At 51.0% G+C, this 18,368-nt stretch overlaps 2 protein-coding genes across 4 annotated transcripts in view; one reads left to right on the forward strand and one right to left on the reverse strand.

The window, feature by feature from the left end:
- The first annotated feature begins 188 nt into the window (after positions 1-188).
- CCAR2 (cell cycle and apoptosis regulator 2) lies at positions 189-15,879 on the forward strand. 3 transcript variants are annotated; one of them, XM_084768243.1, is made up of 21 exons: positions 189-401; positions 1,278-1,371; positions 1,573-1,664; positions 2,078-2,169; positions 2,378-2,492; positions 2,652-2,781; positions 2,970-3,066; positions 7,484-7,603; positions 10,224-10,446; positions 10,521-10,634; positions 10,902-11,065; positions 11,459-11,630; positions 11,851-12,082; positions 12,179-12,408; positions 12,982-13,126; positions 13,447-13,526; positions 13,863-14,033; positions 14,150-14,261; positions 14,343-14,531; positions 14,701-14,906; positions 15,106-15,879. In XM_084768243.1, the coding sequence occupies exons 2-21, from the start codon at positions 1,314-1,316 to the stop codon at positions 15,148-15,150; spliced, it is 2,787 nt and encodes a 928-aa protein (XP_084624369.1). In that variant the 5' UTR covers positions 189-401; positions 1,278-1,313; the 3' UTR covers positions 15,151-15,879. The 3 variants fall into 3 exon arrangements, with proteins under 3 accessions (XP_084624369.1, XP_084624367.1, XP_084624368.1); XM_084768241.1 differs by having other exon boundaries at positions 190-401; positions 13,444-13,526; XM_084768242.1 differs by lacking the exon at positions 189-401 and adding an exon at positions 599-1,116 and having other exon boundaries at positions 13,444-13,526.
- Positions 15,880-16,086: 207 nt separating this feature from the next.
- BIN3 (bridging integrator 3) overlaps positions 16,087-18,368 on the reverse strand; it is a 39,812-nt gene continuing 37,530 nt past the window's right edge. Inside the window, exon 9 of the mRNA XM_084768265.1 lies at positions 16,087-16,893. Coding sequence (XP_084624391.1) covers positions 16,747-16,893 — 147 coding nt within the window. The 3' untranslated portion in view covers positions 16,087-16,746. The remainder of the gene's footprint in view (positions 16,894-18,368) is intronic.

An 18,368-nucleotide genomic window follows, 5' to 3' on the forward strand; every position in this document is an offset into this window, starting at 1 on the left:
TGTAGTCTTGGGGGCTAGTAGAGTACAGTAGAGTGTGTAAGTGGTAGTCCCTTGTGTTTGAGGGAGGGGACCAGTTCCAGTCATTTGGAGACCAGGAACCAAAGCTCTGAAGCCTACTTTTCTAATGGGACACTTGAGTAAGGACACCACCGAGCCCGGCTTGCGAATGCATTATCGGATCTGGGAAGGCGCACTTCCGTTCCACAGTTAGAGCGGGATGGCTGGCTGGTGTGGGGGAAGGGAGAGGTCGATGAAGAAGAGGGAGGTACCATATCCGGGAGAGTGGCAGCTTCCGACCAGTGGTCGCTCTTCCGGAGAGGCGTTTCCGGTGGTGGTGGCAGCAGAGGCTGCGGTGGTTCCGGGTGTCTTTGTCCCCCTGGTGTCGTGGCCCTGGCCCGCAGGTGGGTTGGGGGGCCTCCCGCTACGCTTCGGCTTCTCCGTCTCTCCCGGGTGGCGTGGCTGCGGGGCCGGAACAGCGAAGATGTGCCAGTCGCGGAAAGAGCCGAGGCCCCCTCTGGACTGCAAGCTCCGTCTCCCTGGCAACGGCCTCGGCCCTGGGGGCGGGCGGGAGGAGGAGAAACCTCGAGCCGTAGTCCTCCCACGGTGGGCACTCGGGGGCCCGGCCCAGAGGGCTCTGCGCAGGCGGCTGCGGAAGCCGGAGCCGAGGGTCGGGACCTAGGAGGCCGGAGCGGCGTGCAGGCCGCTCGGCCAGGGCCGGCTGGACAGTTCCCTTCCCACCAGCGGGTCCGAGAGGATGATGACGGGCGGAGTTCCGGGGAGAGGGCCCGCATCACCTCCCCACTACTCTCGCCTCCACCGCCGCCCGCCACCCCCGACCCCGGCCCCGCGTGGAGTGTTTTGGCGGATGTTTTTGAATGAATGAATGTCACTCGAGCTCTTCCGCTCCTCACTCCACCAGCCTCTCTAAGGGTGCCAGTGGCGTAGTGAAAGGAGTGCTAAGTTGTTGGGAGACCTGGGTGTGAGTCCTGCTCTGTCACTCCCTGGTTTTGTGGCCTTGGGCAAGTCTCTTGATCTCAGAGCTCCAGTTTCCTTGTCTGAAAACCAGCACGCCACTAGTACCCACCACTAAATTATTGTGAGAATAAACTGAGTAACGTAATTACCTATTTCATTTCTTCCTCTACACCCTCTCCATGCCTTTAGAACCCACCTCCTCACCGTTAAAGCTTTACTTCACTAAGATTTTCCATCCCCGCCCCCCCCAATAGATAAAGTTTTCCATTCAAGCTGTTAACTTCTTTCTTTTTTGATTGAAGGTTCCCCACCAAGACCTTGAAAGGACAGCATTCCCAATGTCCCAGTTTAAGCGCCAGAGGATCAGCCCACTTCCAGGGGGAAGAAACTTCTCAGGTGCTTACCTCCTTACCTGGTTGCACTCAGGACGCCCTGTGGAGACAGTTTCCAAAAATACGATTCTTGGGTGTTTCCCTGAATGTCTGAGGAGCTGATTGGAGCCACCTTGACGTCTGGGTTTACAAGATCCTCAGGCAGTCTTTGGTGCTTAGGGGGGGACAGGTGCAGTTCCTGGAGGTTGCTTCTCTGCCCTCATAGGTGCGGCTTCAACATCTCTTTTGGGCCCTCCTCCTGGTTTGCTTACTCCTCCTGTGGCCACAGACCTCTCCCAAAATGCCAGGCACCTTCAGGTATGTCGGGTGCCCTTTCTAGTGTGTTCCCCTTTCGGGCTATCCTAGTATGTTTCCATCTCTGTTGCTTTTTGTTTTTTTGTGTTATAGTGGGTCAACATTCTTGGTTTTTTTGTTTGTTTGTTTGTTTGTCCTGGTAGTAAGCCAGTTTTGGGGAACCAGACATCTCCTAGACTGGGGAATCTTTAATATCTGGCTCCAGAGGGATCTTTTGGTGCCTTTTGGGTTTAAAGGACTGGAAATCCTAGCAGCGTCTCCTCTTCATAGATAGGCTGTGTCTGTCTCTCTGTTTCTGTCCATGTGAAAGTCTCTGTAATAGCCCAAGCTGGGTCCTTTGCGGTTAGAGACGAGGACCCTAGCGGCAGGGCGTGGTTTTGTTCCAGTTGCTTTTGACCTACGCTCTTGTCTTGCAGGGTGGGGAGAAGCAGCGGGTCTTCACTGGGATTGTTACCAGCTTGCATGACTACTTTGGGGTGGTGGATGAAGAAGTCTTCTTTCAGCTAAGGTAGGCTGGAGGGCTAGTCTCTTCTGGGAATGGTGGTTGGGTTCCATTCTGCCCCCCCCCTTGCTGTAGGGCCCCCTCCTTAAAGCCACTGCTTTGCTATTTTCCTGCAAGGTGTGAGAAATCTTGATGGGAAGGGCTTTTGGGGGGCAGTCAGGGTAGCTTGTCCAGGCTCCCCCCTGATGGGGCCTTCCGGTTTGTGTGCTGGCAGTGTGGTGAAGGGCCGACTACCCCAGCTGGGTGAGAAGGTGCTGGTGAAGGCTGCATATAACCCAGGCCAGGCAGTGCCCTGGAATGCCGTCAAGGTGCAGACGCTCTCCAACCAGGTATCTCTCTCTCCTTAGCATGTGCACTGCACGGGGGAGCAGGAGAAGGAAGTCCTGACTATTGGGCTTAATCCTTTCTTTTGTTGAGCGGGTGGGATGGCCGTCTCTCCATGGTATTAGTGCGGGGATGCCCTGAACTTGCTGGCTATTTTCCTTCAGCCCTTACTGAAGTCTCCAGCGCCTCCACTTCTGCATGTGGCAGCTCTGGGCCAGAAGCAAGGGATCCTGGGAGCTCAGCCCCAGTTGATCTTTCAACCTCACCGCATTCCCCCACTTTTTCCTCAGAAGCGTGAGTACTGGTGGCATGCAAGTTGGGGTGTGGCCTTATGGGGTACTCTTTTGAGGAAAGGGCTTGTTACTTTTATATAGGTGTTCTCAGAACAGAAGGAGGGGGGGTACCTCTCTACCCAGGAAGAGGAGGAGGAAGCTGGATAGGGTTTAAGGATGTTTGAGTCATTGGCTGTTTCCTTTCTTCAGCTCTGAGCCTCTTCCAGACGTCCCACACACTTCACCTGAGCCATCTGAACAGGTTTCCTGCTCGGGGTCCTCATGGAAGACTGGACCAGGGCCGAAGGTGAGAGGCTGAACGGCATTGCATCTCCCTCTAGGAGCCATATTCTACCTCGGCCACCTGTTGACACTATCTCTTTCTGTGGATAGACAGCACCTGGTCTCTATCTGAAAAGCAGACACACTGAAACAAACATACAAATGTGCAGCTTTGTATACTACCTCAGCAAAAGCTGGGATTTAGTACGGCTTATATTTCAAAATGTTACATTGAAAGGTTTTTTTTGTTTGTTTGTTTTTGTTTTTTGTTTTTTTTTTGAGACAGGGTTTCTCTCTGTGTAGCCTTGGCTGTCCTGGACTCACTTCGTAGACCAGGCTGGCCTTGAACTCACAGAGATCCGCCTGCCTCTGCCTCTCGAGTGCTGGGATTAAAGGCGTGTGCCACCACCGCCCGGCAAGTTTTTGTTGTTTTGCTTGAGACAAGGTCTCACTGTGTAGCACAGCCTGACCTCATGGAGAGCCTCGGGTCTGCCTAGTGCTAAGATTATAGGTGTGTTTGCCCACATTTGCCCAGCTGAGATACTGGTGACCTTGAACTCCTGATTCTTTTCCTTCTACTTCACATGTGCTGGGTTTACAGTGTGCGCCACCGTGCCTAGCTTGTCTATGCATTCATTTGGTTTTAGTTTTTTTGGTTTTGAGATACTGTGTGCACATGTGTGTCCTATGAATTTGTATGGCTGTGTGTGCAGGAGTATGTGTGGGCAAGAGGCTGATGTTCAGTGTCTTCTGTTGTACTCCGCTGGTTTTGTTTGCTTGTGTTGGCGATTGAGTCTCATTGGAGCTTGCCATTTGGCTAGGTTGACCGGTTGGCAAGGCCTAGATAGCCTCCTGTCTGCCTCCTCCAGCACTGGAATCGCAGACTGTGTCAGCACACGAGCTTTGAGATGAGTGCTGGGGATCTTTGTGGGTAGCAAGCAACTTGACCCAGTGAGCCTGCTCCTCAGCCCTAGATACTTAAAAAGTTCCCTTCTGTTTCCAGTCTGTAACATAGAGATAGAAAGAATTGTTACAAGAAAACAGTAACATTAAAAAAAGGACTGTTGTAGCATGTTTTAGATCCTAATTTAATTCTTTGTGTACACCTTGTGTAACAGTGTGCAGGCTGCAGTAAGCTCAGTAGTGCAGGCTTTGTCCTGTGTTGACAGTTTTCTTGGCTTAAGGTGCAGCAAGCATGGTTGATTCAGGCATTTGAGACATTCTGTGGTCCTTTATCATCTGCAAATTTTGGGAATTTCCAGGAGCATGCTCAGTGTGTCTCAAGTGCACATTTCTTTTGTGCCTCACTGTCCTTGATAGTTTTTTGTTCAGCTTCTTATAATAGAAAATTCAATATATTGCAAAGGGAATGGAAAGTAAAATGAATCTTCAAACCATTACCTGATTTTAACAAGTAGTATTATCTGCGTTTTTATTTCTATTCTACCTTTGTCTCCTTGTTGCCTTGAATTTTTATTTTATTTTATAAAAATCTTAAAGTGAAACTGATTAAGATTGAGATGTCGGTATCTTGAGTATACATTTTTTTATCCCAGCACCCTGCCCCAGTAAGATCACTGTAGAAAGTTCCCTCATGCAGTGATTTTCTTTGAAATAACTGTACAGAAAGGGAACCACCCTGTCCCCCACATGCTGGGAAAAGCTGAGAAGCAGTCCCACAGCAAGCACTTGGAGGAAGCATGGCCTAATCTGAGGATCTGTGAGGGAGGTGATGTCCCTGTGCAGAAGCTAGCATTTGTTCTCTGGGAAAGGGCGCTGTGGATGCCCTATAGGTCTGTCTGGGTTGCGCTCTACATCGTCTCCACTACTGAAACCCTTCATCCCCCTCTCCATTCCTGGACACGTACGTGGCTTGCACCTATGCCGCTTGTCTAGTGCATCTTCCTAGGCTTGGCTTTGCAAGGCCCTTCCCCTTCCTCCTTCTGTGAGCTTATGAAAGCCTCCAGCACAGAGCCATAGCCAGTACCTTGAGGGTTTATGTGACCTGCTTGGAAACCAGTGACTGGGCTTGCTTGCTGCTTTCAGTTGAAAGCTGTGGCTGGCAGTTGCATCTGATTGCCAGGCCCTGGTGCACCACCTGCAGTGTATTGCTTTGGCCAAGGTGGTTCAGGTGTTAACAGCTTTTAGAGAAAGGAGGTGTTGTGCCTGTTAGAGTGAGAATGTGCCAAGTAGGAAGAGGGGTGTCAGGAATTAGTCAATTTGAGGAAAATTGGCGATTTATAAAAGATTTGACCACATGGGTGGTCTGTCAATTAGCCCAGCTTTAGGTTAAACTCCCGGTGCTGGGACCAGGGAATAGTGTTGTCCTTGGGCTGCTCTTGTGGGCAGCTGAGGTGTATTCAGGCAGGCCCGGCTTCCCCGCTACTAGCCTGTCCCTGCTGGCTGTGTAGGCCAGCCCAAGCCACTTAAGACCTTGTCTTAAAACAAAAGAAAAAGGGAATAGTGACATTCAAAGGTAAGTTTGTAGCCTTCTTTGAATGTCCCATTGTTGGCAGGAAGGTATTAAAGGGTTTAGGAAGTGGTTTTTGCACGGGGAAGCTGTTCCTGTTGCACCTTCTCTGTGACCTTTCTAGTTTATTTCTGCACTCAAGTTCATGGTCTGTGATATTCAAGGTATCTTTATGTATGTGTTCAGCTGTTTCCCATATGGTAGCATGATCTTCTTTACAAGTTTATTATTTCACACTCTCACATATCTAAAATCCACGTTGATTATATCCCTCCATTAGCTTCTCAACCCCCTGCCTTGAATCTACCTCTTTTTAAAAAAGAATATTCTAAACTTCCTCTGACAGATTCATACATGCATACAATGTATATGAATCATCCCACTTTAATCTTCCCCTCCTCCTGCCTCCCTAGCGTACCCCCTTACCTTCACAGTTTTTCTTTTTGGCTTACTACATTACATCAGGTTGCTATTTAGGCTGCTGAGCTGACCGGGGTGGGTGTGTTTACCTGGTAAGAGCAGCTAACTGGTGGCTACAGCGCTGAGAACAAGGACTCTCTTGAAGCAACGTCTTGGGGACTGGGTCATCATTGTGCCACTCAGGTGTCAGTGAGGCTGCGTGAACGCCGTAATATGGCTTGGTATTGTGGCATCATACTGCCCCTGCCCCTTCTTGGGATAGTTTTTCAAACATAAAATTACTGGGGCAAAAGATGTTTTGCTTTGCTTTGCTTTCACCTCCTTTTTATCCAGTTAAAAATACTTATTTTTATTCTTTAAAAAAAAAAAAAAAGAGTTGGGCATGGTGGCACTCGCCTCTAGTTTCAGCATTTGGGAGGCAGAGGCAGGTGGATTTCTGTAAAATTGAGGTCAGCCTGGTCTACCAGGCTGTCTTCCAGGACAGCCAAAGATACACAGAGGAACCTTGTGTTGAAAGCCAAAATAAAATAAGAATTATTTTAAGCCGGTGTGGTGGTGTACACCTTTAATCCCAACACTTCTAGTTCTTTAAGTACTAGAGGACTGATAGCCGTGAGTTCAAGGCTAGCCTGGCGCTACATAGTAAATCTGACATCAGCCTGGGCTGTAGAGTAGGAGACAGTCTCAAAAATCCTAACACATGGGCTGGAGGGGTTGCTGAGCAGGGAAACCTACTTGCCACCAAACCTGATGACTTAAATTTGATCCCTGGGACCCAAATAGTTGAAGGAGAGAGCCAATTTCCACATGTGTATTGTGGCATGCTGTTTGTACATGTATGTGCATAAAACATAATGACAATTCTAAAATGCAGCCTTCAGGATGCTCAGCAGGTAAAGGTTCTAGAGTATGACTCTAGCCCTGGCATTTAAATTTAAAGAAGTTTTTTTTTTTTTTTTGCATTTGTTTATTGTAAGCATGTATGTGTGGAGATTAGGTAACTTAGAGAGGTTGGTCTTTCCTCCTATCATGGGGGTTCTGGGATCAAATTTAGGTCACCAAGCTCTATTTTAAAGCCGTTCTTTCTTATAATTGCCTTTTGTATATATGCTGTACCCTGTGTTTGTATGAGTTTACTTTCCTATTTTAATGTGTAATAATCTGTCATCTATTTGGTAGCATGGCTCCTTTCTTTAATGTCTGTGTGGTGCTGGACTTGAACCCAGGGCCTCCTACAGGTCAAGCAAGTGTTCTACCACTGCGCTACACACTACTTGTGTTCATTTCCTTTTTTTTTTTTTGATTTTTGAGACAGGGTTTCTCTGTGTAGCCTTGGCTCTCCTGGACTCGCTTTGTAGACCAGGCTGGCCTCGAACTCACAGCGATCCGCCTACCTCTGCCTCCCAAGTGCTGGGATTAAAGGCGTGCGCCACCATGTCCGGCTTGTGTTTATTTCTTAATGATGAGGAGTCAGGTAATTTCTAGTTCTTTGGTACAGGATGCATGTGTAACAATGTGGCTTTTTCTTTCTGGTGATGGGATCAACCTCCAGTGAGGACTATGACTCGAAGAAACGCAAACAGCGGGCTGGTGGAGAGCCCTGGGGTGCTAAGAAACCGAGGCATGACCTGCCTCCTTACCGGGTTCATCTCACTCCCTACACTGTGGACAGGTAAGTGAAGGCTGGGACGGGCTGTAGACCTGTACAAGCCATGGTTTCTGGGGTAAATGAGACTTGGATTATTCGGACGTGTTAGAATGTGTGTAGTCTGGCAGCCTCTTCTACAACCAACCAACCCGTGGGAACCTCTGTGCGTGGTTTGCTGTATCTTCGAGTAGGCTCTGTGTTGATGCATATTAGCCAGTCTCCTGACACATGCACATTTGTTCATGTGTGTGGGTTCACATGCACGTTTGGGTACTGTGTGGAGGCCAGAGGAAAACTTCAGAACGCATTCCATAGGTGCTGCCTAGCCTTCTGTTTTGGAGACAGGGCTTAGGCAGGCTCCTGTCACAGAGGCTCAGTTGTCCTGCAGCTGGACAGCTACCACTTCAGCACTGGCACAGAGCCTTGTTTCCTGTACCTTTGTGAACACTGTGTTGTTTTTGGAGACAGGGCTTCTCTGTGTAGCCTTGGCTATCCTGGACTCTCTCTGTAGACCAGGCTGGCCTCGAACTCACAGCGATCTGCCTGCCTCTGCCTCTCCAGTGCTGGGATTAAAGGCGTGCGCCACCACGCCTGGCTGTGCCAACACTGTTTTCATATACCTCTTTTCTTTTTTCTTTCTTTTTTGAAACAGGGTTTCTCTGTGTAGCCTTGGCTGTCCTGGAACTCATGCTGTAGATTAGGTTGCCCTTGAACTCACAGAGATCCACCTGCCTCTGCCTCCCAGGTGCTGGGATTAAAGGCGTGCACCACCACGCCTGGCCTTCATATACTTTTTCATTGTAATTTCGCTGGTGAAAAGTGCTGTTCTGATTTGCATTTCTAACTAGAAGTGAGTTTGACACTTTGAAAGAATGCTTTATTACTTTTCACATGTGTGTTCATTCATGTGCGCTACCATGTGGAGACAGGGCAACTCAGGTGACTGTAAAAGTACCTATTATTCATCCTGGCTCAATTATTGTCTGGAGGTTTACTATTTCCTTCTGCTAACCTAGGCCTAGCCTTGGAAGCGTCTAGCCTCCATACAATCTAATCTAGGCCTAGAATGTTTTTAGCCTCTGAGACTTACTAAATAAGCTCACCCTTACTTGCTCTTTCTGAGCTCTGGGCTGGTTGGTTTAACTCAGCTGTTTTTGCTCCAAACTCTTCTCCCAGCTGACTTACTCAGTCTGGCTTCTCTCTTGGCGCAGAATTGCTGTTTAGCCTCAAACTAACTCAGCAATGTGCTCTAATCTTCTGGCTTTGGCTCTTCTCATTTTCTGGCTTGTTCTGTCTTCACCTGAGTTCTCTCTCTGCAACCATTCTCTATTACTGTCCTGGTAAAAACTGTCTCTCTCTCTCTGTAGCCTCTTAAGTAGCTTCCCTTTCCTCTCTCTTCTCGTGAGAGTAGGGCGTATCTTATTCTGTCAAATATCTGATTCATCACCTTTTCTGCCACTCAATTAGACATCACTTTCAAACATGGGTGCTTCCTTCTACAAATTAACTTTACCTTTGTTTGGGATTAAAGGCATGGACCGCCATGCCTGGACCTAAGCTTTTCTTTACCCGATACTTTTTCTATACAAGGCTGGCCTTGAACTCAGATCTGTTTGCCCCTGTCTATGAATGTGGTTTCTTGCTAGAACCTCTGTGTTCTGAATTAAAATTCATCTACAGGTGACAAGACCCTTTTTCCAGGCTTTCATGTCTCATGTGCTTATTTTTTCTGGGAGGGATTTGGTAATGTAGGGTTTTACAGTTTTTCCTAGGCTTTTTGTTACTGACTAGTAAGTTGCTTATCAAGACCATGACCACTTCCGGGGCTGGAGAGATGGCTCAGTGGTTAAGGGTCCATGCTGCTCTTCCAGAGGACATGAGGTTAGTTCCTAGCACCCACATGATAATAGCTGACAAGTGCCTGTACCCCCAGCTCCAGAGGAATCTGATGCCTCTGGCTTCAGAGAGCCTGCACACATGTACATGTACCCATACACATAATTAAAGTAAATCTTAAAAGAGACCATGACCATTTCTGTATCATATATTGTCATTTCCCCCCCTTTCTTCCTCCAGTTTTACTTTCTTTGCTATGGGACTTTATAATCAAGTGATCATAAAGGGCCCATCCTTACCCCTTGGGAGATCCCTTAGTAGAGTCTTTATTTCTCAAACTGAAAAAGATGCTTCTGCAGTTCCATTCATTCATTCATTCATTCATTGTGTCAATAAATGAAGGGGTGGGGGGTGACACACAGTCCTGTGAGTGAGGTTGAGGTTGGTTCTCTTTCCACCTTTGCACGGGTTTGGAATTGGCTTGCACAGCAAACACCTTTACCCTCTATAAGCCATTCTGCTGGCTCTGCAGTTTTGTTTAAAAATTTTTTTTAATGGTTTATGTGTATGTTTGACAGACATGTGTGTAAGTGCACTACATGTGTGCTTGGCGCTTATTGAGGTCAGAAGAGGGTGCCAGATCCTCTAGAACTGAAGTTAGACAATTGTGCGCTGCCATGTAGCTTCTGGGACCCAAACCCAGCTCCTCTAAGAGCAGCAAGTGCTCCTAACCTCTGAGCTGTCTCTCTAGCCCCCTCTTTAATGCTCGAGTGTTTGCTCAGTGGATCCCCTTGCTGTCTTCCTGCAGTCCTACCTGTGACTTCCTAGAACTTCAGCGACGTTACCGCAGCCTCCTGGTCCCCTCCGATTTTCTTTCCGTTCACTTGAGTTGGCTGTCAGCCTTCCCTCTGAGCCAGCCCTTTTCCCTCCACCACCCAAGTCGGATCCAGGTCTCTTCAGAGAAGGAGGTGGCTCCAGACACTGGTGCTGAGCCCAGCCCTGTGGACAGTGACCCCACTTACAGTTCCAAGGTCAGTTGACTGGGCTTTTGTGACCGTCACCTTGCGAAGGCAGAATGTGGCTGAGTGCTTTGTCTTCTGCACAGGTGCTGCTGCTCTCCTCCCCGGGCCTGGAGGAGTTCTATCGTTGCTGCATGTTGTTTGTGGATGACATGGCTGAGCCAAGGGAGACACCAGAGCATCCTTTGAAGCAGCTAAAGGTAAGGGCTGGCTTACAGGAGGCGAGATGTGCTGGCTGGTCAGTCTGTCACGTTTTCAACAGCTAGGCTCCTGTGCATTAACACAGACCCTCAGTGTTTCGGAGCTAAAGGCCCAGTATAGAGATGCCCCCTCTGAATAGGGGTCAGGTGGCTGGTCTGAGTAAATGGCCCTAACTACCCCTTGCTGCCTTAGTTCTTGATGGGCTGCAGCCTTGCCTCACTGTGGGAGACGCAGGCCATGTTTCGTTATTCCCAATCTCTCTGCAGTTTTTGCTGGGCCGGAAAGAAGAAGAGGCAGTGTTGGTTGGGGGTGAGTGGTCTCCTTCCCTGGATGGCCTCGACCCCCAGGCAGACCCACAGGTGCTGGTGCGCACAGCCATCCGCTGTGCACAAGCCCAGACTGGCATTGACTTGAGCACCTGCACCAAATGGTGAGTGGCCTTCCCCATGTGGCCAGCTCGCTGTGGGTGTCAGGAGCCTGGCTTCTGCCCTCTGGGTTCTCTCCTGCCACAGCTCATGGCTGCCCACCCCTAACTGCTCATAGACGACTGAGAGCTCAGGGCTGTGAGCACTGATGGCAGCTGACCCCTGAGCCACACCCAGTGCTCCTCAATGCCTTAGTGCTCCTATGTGCTGTCTGCTTACTGCATCTCCCTGTTGCCTAACCACTGAGGCTTGGCGTGTGGCTTTATGTTTGTACTTACGGCTTGGCATGCAGCATGTGCGTATGGAATGCTGACTGGAAACAGAGGTACTTGTCTGTGAGTGGGATACCTGTGAATATGCCACAGTTGAGGACTTTCTTTTCCCTTTGCTGTGAACAGGTGGCGCTTTGCCGAGTTTCAGTACTTGCAGCCAGGGTCGCCCCGGCGGTTACACACAGTAGTGGTGTACCTGCCAGATGTGTGGACCATCATGCCCACTTTGGAGGAGTGGGAGGCACTGTGCCAGCAGAAAGCCACAGAGGCAGTTCCCCAACCCCAGGAGCCATTAGGGGTAAGGCGAGGCTGTTGGAAAACACAGGGAAGCTGGGCGTGGTGGCACAGACAGAGCACTAACTCCAGCACAGGGGAGGTGGAAGCAGGAGGATCCCGAGGCCAGACTTGCTCTCACCTTCATAGAGCATTTGGTGTTAGCCTCAGCTACATGAGCCTAGCTCAAAAGTAGGTGCCCTGACCTCAGGGCCCAGATAGTCACATCTGAGCTATTGTCATAGGAAGCAGAGCCTACTGAACAGGCCCCTGATGCGTCAGAGCAAGCAGATACTTCTAAACAGAACCCAGAGACTACGGAGGCCACCACACAACAAGATGTGGACACTGATCTCCCAGAGGCCCCTCCGCCGCCTCTAGAACCTGCTGTGATGGCACGCCCTGGCTGTGTCAACCTGTCTCTCCATGGAATTGTGGAGGACCGGAGGCCAAAAGAAAGGATCTCTTTTGAGGCAAGTGCAGGAGAGTGGTCACAAGTGTAATGAAGGGACAGTACGGCACCTTTGGCCTCTTCCCTGATGCCTCGGTCCCTGCCCCTCTTCCCACAGGTAGTGGTGCTGGCCGAGCTGTTTGTAGAGATGCTGCAAAGGGATTTCGGCTATAGGATTTATAAGACACTGCTGAGCCTTCCAGAAAAAGTTGTGTCTCCCCCTGAGCCTGAGAAGGAAGAGGCAGCCAAGGAAGATGTGGTCAAAGAGGAGGCTGTCAAAGAGGAGGCAGTGAAGGTGTCCAAGGATGAGGTACAGCCTGAGGGCACAGCTGCCGAGTCAGACAACCCACTGGTGAGTACTGTTCTCAGCCCTGGGCTGGGCGGAGGCCCACACATTAGCATACCTAGGATGATTCAAGTCCCGCAGGCGTGTCAGACACAGTTGTAGGTACTCTGCACGTCCCGTTGCATTGCTCCTTTAGCTAACCCATTCTTTGGAAGCTGAGGATGGGCTGAGGCCCAGAAAGATGAACCCTTGCATGCAGCCACACAGCCAGGAAATGTATCCAGAGTGAGGGAATTGTGGCTGGGAGGCCATGGCAGCACAGAAATGCCAGTCAGGAAGCTTAGGAGTTGGGATTGCCTGATGGTTAGGTAGGTGGATAAACTGGTTTTTAGCCATTTCTAAAATGTAACTTGGCTTCTTGTCCACATATTGTCATGTACACGATTGCTTCTAGAACTAAGACTGACAACTGAGAAATACCTCAGGGGTCTAGATATGCCCCTGCTGACCTGAATCCTGGTGCGGTTAGACCGTGAGCCCAGCACATGAGCACCCAGCCGACACTTGAGTGTTAGCAACTGCTAGTCTTAGCGTTACAAGACTCCCTCTCCTCCTTACCACCTTGGTCTGCTTTTCTAGAAGGAAGATGGGCTTCTGTCCAAAGGGCCCTCTTCAGGGGGAGAAGAGGAGGACAAAGCCCGGGGTGAGGCAGCTGAGGACCTCTGTGAGATGGCCTTGGATCCAGACCTGCTGCTTCTGAGGGACGATGGAGAGGAGGAGTTTGGTGTGTGGGCAGTGGCGCTCTCTGGGGCTGGTTGTGTTAGTTTCCTCTTAGGCAGTAGTTCTCGATCTTCCTAAGGCTGTGACCTTTTAATACAGCTCCTCACGTTACGGTGACCCCAACATAAAATTATTTTTGTTGCTACTTCATAACTGTAATCTTGCTACTGTTATGAAATATCTAATATGCAGGGTAACTGACATGTAACCCTATGAAAGGGTTGTTTGAACCCTAATGGATTCACAACCCAGTTTGAGAACACTGCTCTTAGGGGTGTAGACCATCATCCTTGCTATATGCTGAGCTTGCGATTTCTGTAGCAGGAGCAAAGCTGGAGGAAACGGAGGTTCGCTCTGTCGCCTCAAACCAGTCAGAGATGGAATATTCTTCTCTTCAGGACATGGTGAGACCTGGTCTCCTTCTGTGCCTTATTGGTGGGAAGCTCGGCCCTTCCTGGGAGAGGGGCCTACCAGTGACCTCTGCCCCAGACAACAACAGACCAGCGCAGCTTCTTGACTTATGGCCAGTACTCCTTCCCCTGTCAGGGTAGATCAGAGAGATCTGACCAGGGAAACATGCCAGGTTCTTCTGGGAATGTGCCCACAGAAGCCTGTAGCCCCACATCTGAGCTTCCAGATGAAGTCTACCTGTCGCTGTCAGCAGCTCCCGGTTGTATGTGTCCTGTGCCCTCTAGCCTTGCGAACTGTTTTTAAAGTCTGTTCCTCTGCGTTCTTCGTAGCCTAAGGAGCTGGACCCCTCAGCTGTGCTCCCTCTGGACCCCTCAGCTGTGCTCCCTCTGGACTGCCTTCTGGCTTTTGTGTTTCTTGATGCCAACTGGTGTGGCTACCTGCACCGGCGAGACTTGGAGCGCGTCCTCCTCACACTGGGGATCCGGCTCAGTGCGGAGCAGGTAGTTTCTCTTCTGTCCCCCTGTCCTTCTGGATGGCCTTCTTAGGGCTCCTGCAGGCTTTGGGTCTCTCTGAGGCAGGCGTGTGGCCAATTGCTGTCCTGCTGTGTTTTCTGTAGGCCAAGCAGCTGGTTAGCAGAGTGGTGACACAGAACATCTGCCAGTACCGGAGTCTTCAGTACAGCCGGGCTGAGGCGCTGCATGACGGGCTTCCAGAAGAGGTGCTCTTTGGTAGGTTTTGTGCTCTGTGGCCTGCAGGGACTGGGGCCGTGCTGGGCCACCCTCTGCTGACATCATGCATGTCTCCTCTAGGAAACCTGGATCTACTGCCTCCTTCAGGGAAGAGCACAAAGCCAGGTGCTGCTCCTACAGAGCACAAAGGCCTGGTGCCCCACAATGGTAGCCTCATCAATGTGGGGAGCCTGCTGCAGCGGGCAGAGCAGCACGACAGTGGCCGCCTGTACCTGGAGAACAAGATCCACACCCTGGAGCTGAAGCTGGGTGAGTGTGCTGGCACAGGCATAAGGGGCACCACTCCATAGACCTCAGGCAGTAAGGGCACCACTCCACTCCGTAGGCCTCAGGCAGTAAGGGACCACTCCGTAGGCCTCAGGCTGTCGCCCCATGCCTAGTGACTGAGCAGAGCCTTTCTGTCACGCCTACCTTACAGAGGAGAGCCATAACCGTTTCTCAGCCACTGAAGTGACAAATAAGACACTGGCAGCAGAGATGCAGGAGTTGCGGGCACGGCTGGCAGAGGCGGAGGAGACAGCCCGGACAGCAGAACGGCACAAGAACCAGCTTCAGCGCCAGCTGCAGGACTTCCGCAGGCGCCTGACGCCGCTGCACCTTGAGATGCAGCGGATGGTTGAAAAGGTAGGATGGCTAAAGGGTGGCCATAGTTACTTTTGGTGAAGCCACGAGAACTGCAGAGGAGCTAGCCCGCCCTTCCTTGCCATGCTGGTCCTCCATCCGCTGGGATCTTAGGAGACTCAGCTGCTCCCAGTGCCCTGTACTCGAGTGGCAGGGCGTGGGAGAAGCCCCAGCCTCACCATTTTTACATGTGCTCATACAGGCTGACAGCTGGGTAGAGAAAGAAGAGCCAACGCCTAGCAACTGAGTGGCCGACTAGTGAGGTCTGCAATGGAGCCATGACGTTAGAGCTCTTTTGGTACCGGGAAGCAGCTGGAGCAGGGCCTGGGAGCCACAGCAGGGGTGGCTGAGTTCTGTGCTCAGCCTCTGCAGGGGACATCAAGCTATCAGAATGGGGTTTGTGCTATGTGGATGGATGTGTGAGGAACCCCAGTTCCAGCTACAACTAAATACAACATCTTTTGCACCCCTAGAATGTCATTTTGCCCTCAACCTTGGAATTTCTCCCAGGGCCCTTGTAGTCTTGTGCTGTCTCCTGTCCTCGTCCATTTTAGAGTAAGATGGGAGGAAGAGGCTTTTCCAGCCCAGGAACAAGGTTTGATGCCAATAAATGGAAGGAATGGGCGTAGAGTTCATGCGGCCAAGAATGCCCTTCCTATGGACGGCACGAGCCCCGTAGGCTCTGGAGTCCGTTAGTGATGGAGCCATGCTAGGAAGCACTCGGCGTTGGGTCAAGGTTGCCAACAGAACACTGTGTTCCAGCCGCTCCAACTTGCCAGAAGAACCAGCACTTCTTTCTCCAGCTCTTGTGTTCAGAATGTGGTATTGGCTCTGGCCTCGCCCTTTTCCGTTTCCCATAATTCTTGCCTCTTTCCATAATCCGTGGTTTCAGTTTGACTTTGTATATAAAGTTGTTTGTTGGTATTTTTTTTTTTTTGGCTTTTTGTTTTTTAAATAAACCAAAGTCAAAAACAAACCAAGTTTGTCCTTATAGCTCTTCTTACAAGCTGCCTGTATCCTCCCCGCTTGCCAATCCTCAGTGCTGTCCAGAAGGCTCTAGAAGGCAGGCAGGCAGGCACTGAGCTGCCACAGGTTGTGATTTGAGTGAAGGCCCTCTGCCAAAGTGGTAGGGCTCTGGCAAAGCTGTGGTGACTCCTCCATGGTGTCATTTAAAACACACTAATGTTTTACTGGAAACTTTACTTGAAAATAAAATTCCAATAACACAGGTGAGACACAAGCCTCGCTTCAAGGCCAGTGGATCAACGTGTGACATTCTGTACAGTGGACACCTAGACAAAGCCACAGCTCCAGGGAAAGCTAAAATCCTGGGGCTTGTCCCTACCCTGGATCTGTAGGGGGCCAGCTGGGGTTGGCATGTGGGGCCACCGCAGCTAAGGGACAAGAACTCTCCTCCCCAGGGCACTGTGCCTCACCCAACAGTCTGAAGAGTCATGAGGGGAGGGTGGCTTTCCTAGAGTGGGGCCTCTGGAGGTAGACAGTTAAGGCCTTAAGCTCCACAGGGAGCCCAGGCCCTTCTAAAGGCTCCTGCAGCCAGACACTAGGGCACACCCTGGACGGCTCTGGAAGTGAAAAGGCCCCTGGGGCTTCTGTACCTTGCTTATCAGCACAGGACACAGGGACACAGCAGCCTGGGACACTCCTAGTGTCGGGCTCAAGCAGAGGGAGACATTTAAGTCAAAGGACTGGCAAGATAGAACAGTGGTCACCTGTTTCCAGCTGGCTGGCCACTGGGAGGTCCATGAATCCATGCCCGCTAAGAGCAAAGCCTACAGAGATGTCATCTGTGTCCCAAGGTGTTTGACTCCTGAGGGACAGGGGCTCAGTCATCAGCTACGATGGAGAGGGCTCGGAGCTCACTTAGTTTGGCCTCGTTTTCCCGCTCTCGCTGCTCATCAGAGTGGCCTGGCTGGTCAAGCTGCTGGGTCAGGTCTCCAAAGATCTTATGCATCTCTGAGTAGTACACCACCTGGGTGGGAGACAAGAGCCACTGCAGGAGCTGGGCTCCGGTTCCACAGAGCACCCACTCGGCAGCGCAACCACGCGGTTCCCGGCCGATGGGTTGCTTCTGGCTGACTGGGTTGGGAGGATTCCCACCTACTCCCCCTGCCCCCCACCTCCCAGGTCTCACCCTATCACCCCGCAGCAGAGGGAGGGGTGAACCACAGCTGAGGCTTTTGGGAATGTCTACTGAAGAGAAAGGTCTATCAAGACCTCCGGGCAGCAGGGAGTCCATAGTTACATGGGGGACAGGGCTGTGGTGAAGGACGCCCTATCCTTTAAACCTGTCTCCCTTGAACAGCTAGTGTGAGCAGGGTGACGATGCATTTGAGGGTGCCAGAGAGTAGTATGTGGCCAAGGGCAGGCCGGGGTCTGCTGCCTTTTCTAAGCTAGGAGGGGAGCCAGGGGCTTCTGGTCATGGAAAAAGAACATGGCAGACACTGGCTCCCAGTCTTGTGAGCTGGTTCTAGAAGTCCGAGAGAAGGAGGTGACAGCTTCCCAGACTCCACCCCTTCCTACCTTTGCTCATTATCGTAACCTGGTTAAGCTGCCCGGATGAAAAGCACCAGGGAGTTGGTGAGAGTGACAACAGCATGAGAGACGGGAGGCAGGTCCAAGAGTTTCTCCAGATGCTAGATGACTTTTCCACAGAGGTCAGAGGCCATTTCTGCCTCAGTTTCCGCTTCCTGACATGATAGCACACACTCATCGAAGTGTGCCACATTTTTCAAGCACCTGAACTTTGAGACTGTCTCAAGATTCTCCTTCCATCTGAGAACCAGGAAGATGGTGACTGGGAGGGTGGCCGTGCAGCAAGGGCAAGTGGGAAGTAGCATCCTAAAAGTCTCCTGAACCCGAGCTGGGTTCTGTTGGGCCAAGTACTGGGGGCCCCCAATTCCTTGCCTGGGCCATGCTGCCTGGTGAGTCACCAGGAATGCTCACTTCTCTAGTGACTAATAGCAGTGGCAGCCGGGTGAGGAGGAGGCTGGCACAGGGGAGGTGGTAAACAACCCTGGCTACCCTGCTGCTTGGTTACAGGGTACCCCATTGCCCGGGTACTCTGCAGCTTCCTCTAAGGATCTGGGGGGTAGGGACGGTGGGTGCAGGCCACTGGAAGCAGAAGCAGGGGTCATGGAAAAAGAGGGCAGGCCCAGATCTCCCCTCTCTGAACCCCTCCTCATCCAAACAAAGGGGGCAGCAGCTGGAAGGCACCCCTCACCTACAGAGACAACGGTAGCACACCCTTCAGCTTCTGTGGACTGTCTCGCTCCCTAGAGAGCACTGCACTGAAAACATGTCACTAGCAAGGCCAGGCCCCAGCCCACACCTGGCCTGGGCTTCGTGATGTCAAGCATTCTACTCCATGGCTTTGGGTGTCACCTCAAAATGAAGGCTGGAAGTGGGAAGCAGGCTTTTACCCAGGACTTGCGACTATGAAAGCAA

Source organism: Acomys minous, assembly GCF_964271855.1.
Source record: "Acomys minous genome assembly, chromosome: 18".
Classification (NCBI taxonomy): Eukaryota; Metazoa; Chordata; class Mammalia; order Rodentia; family Muridae; genus Acomys; species Acomys minous.

What these genes read in the sequence shown, in the direction of transcription:
- CCAR2 (XM_084768241.1), top strand. Translation starts at nt 1,314, where the DNA reads ATGTCCCAGTTTAAGCGCCAGAGGATCAGCCCACTTCCAGGGGGAAGA. An exon ending in AAAATGCCAGGCACCTTCAG is followed by an intron (nt 1,665 to 2,077) that starts GTATGTCGGGTG and finishes CTTGTCTTGCAG; the next exon opens with GGTGGGGAGAAGCAGCGGGT. An exon ending in ATCCTTTGAAGCAGCTAAAG is followed by an intron (nt 10,635 to 10,901) that starts GTAAGGGCTGGC and finishes ATCTCTCTGCAG; the next exon opens with TTTTTGCTGGGCCGGAAAGA.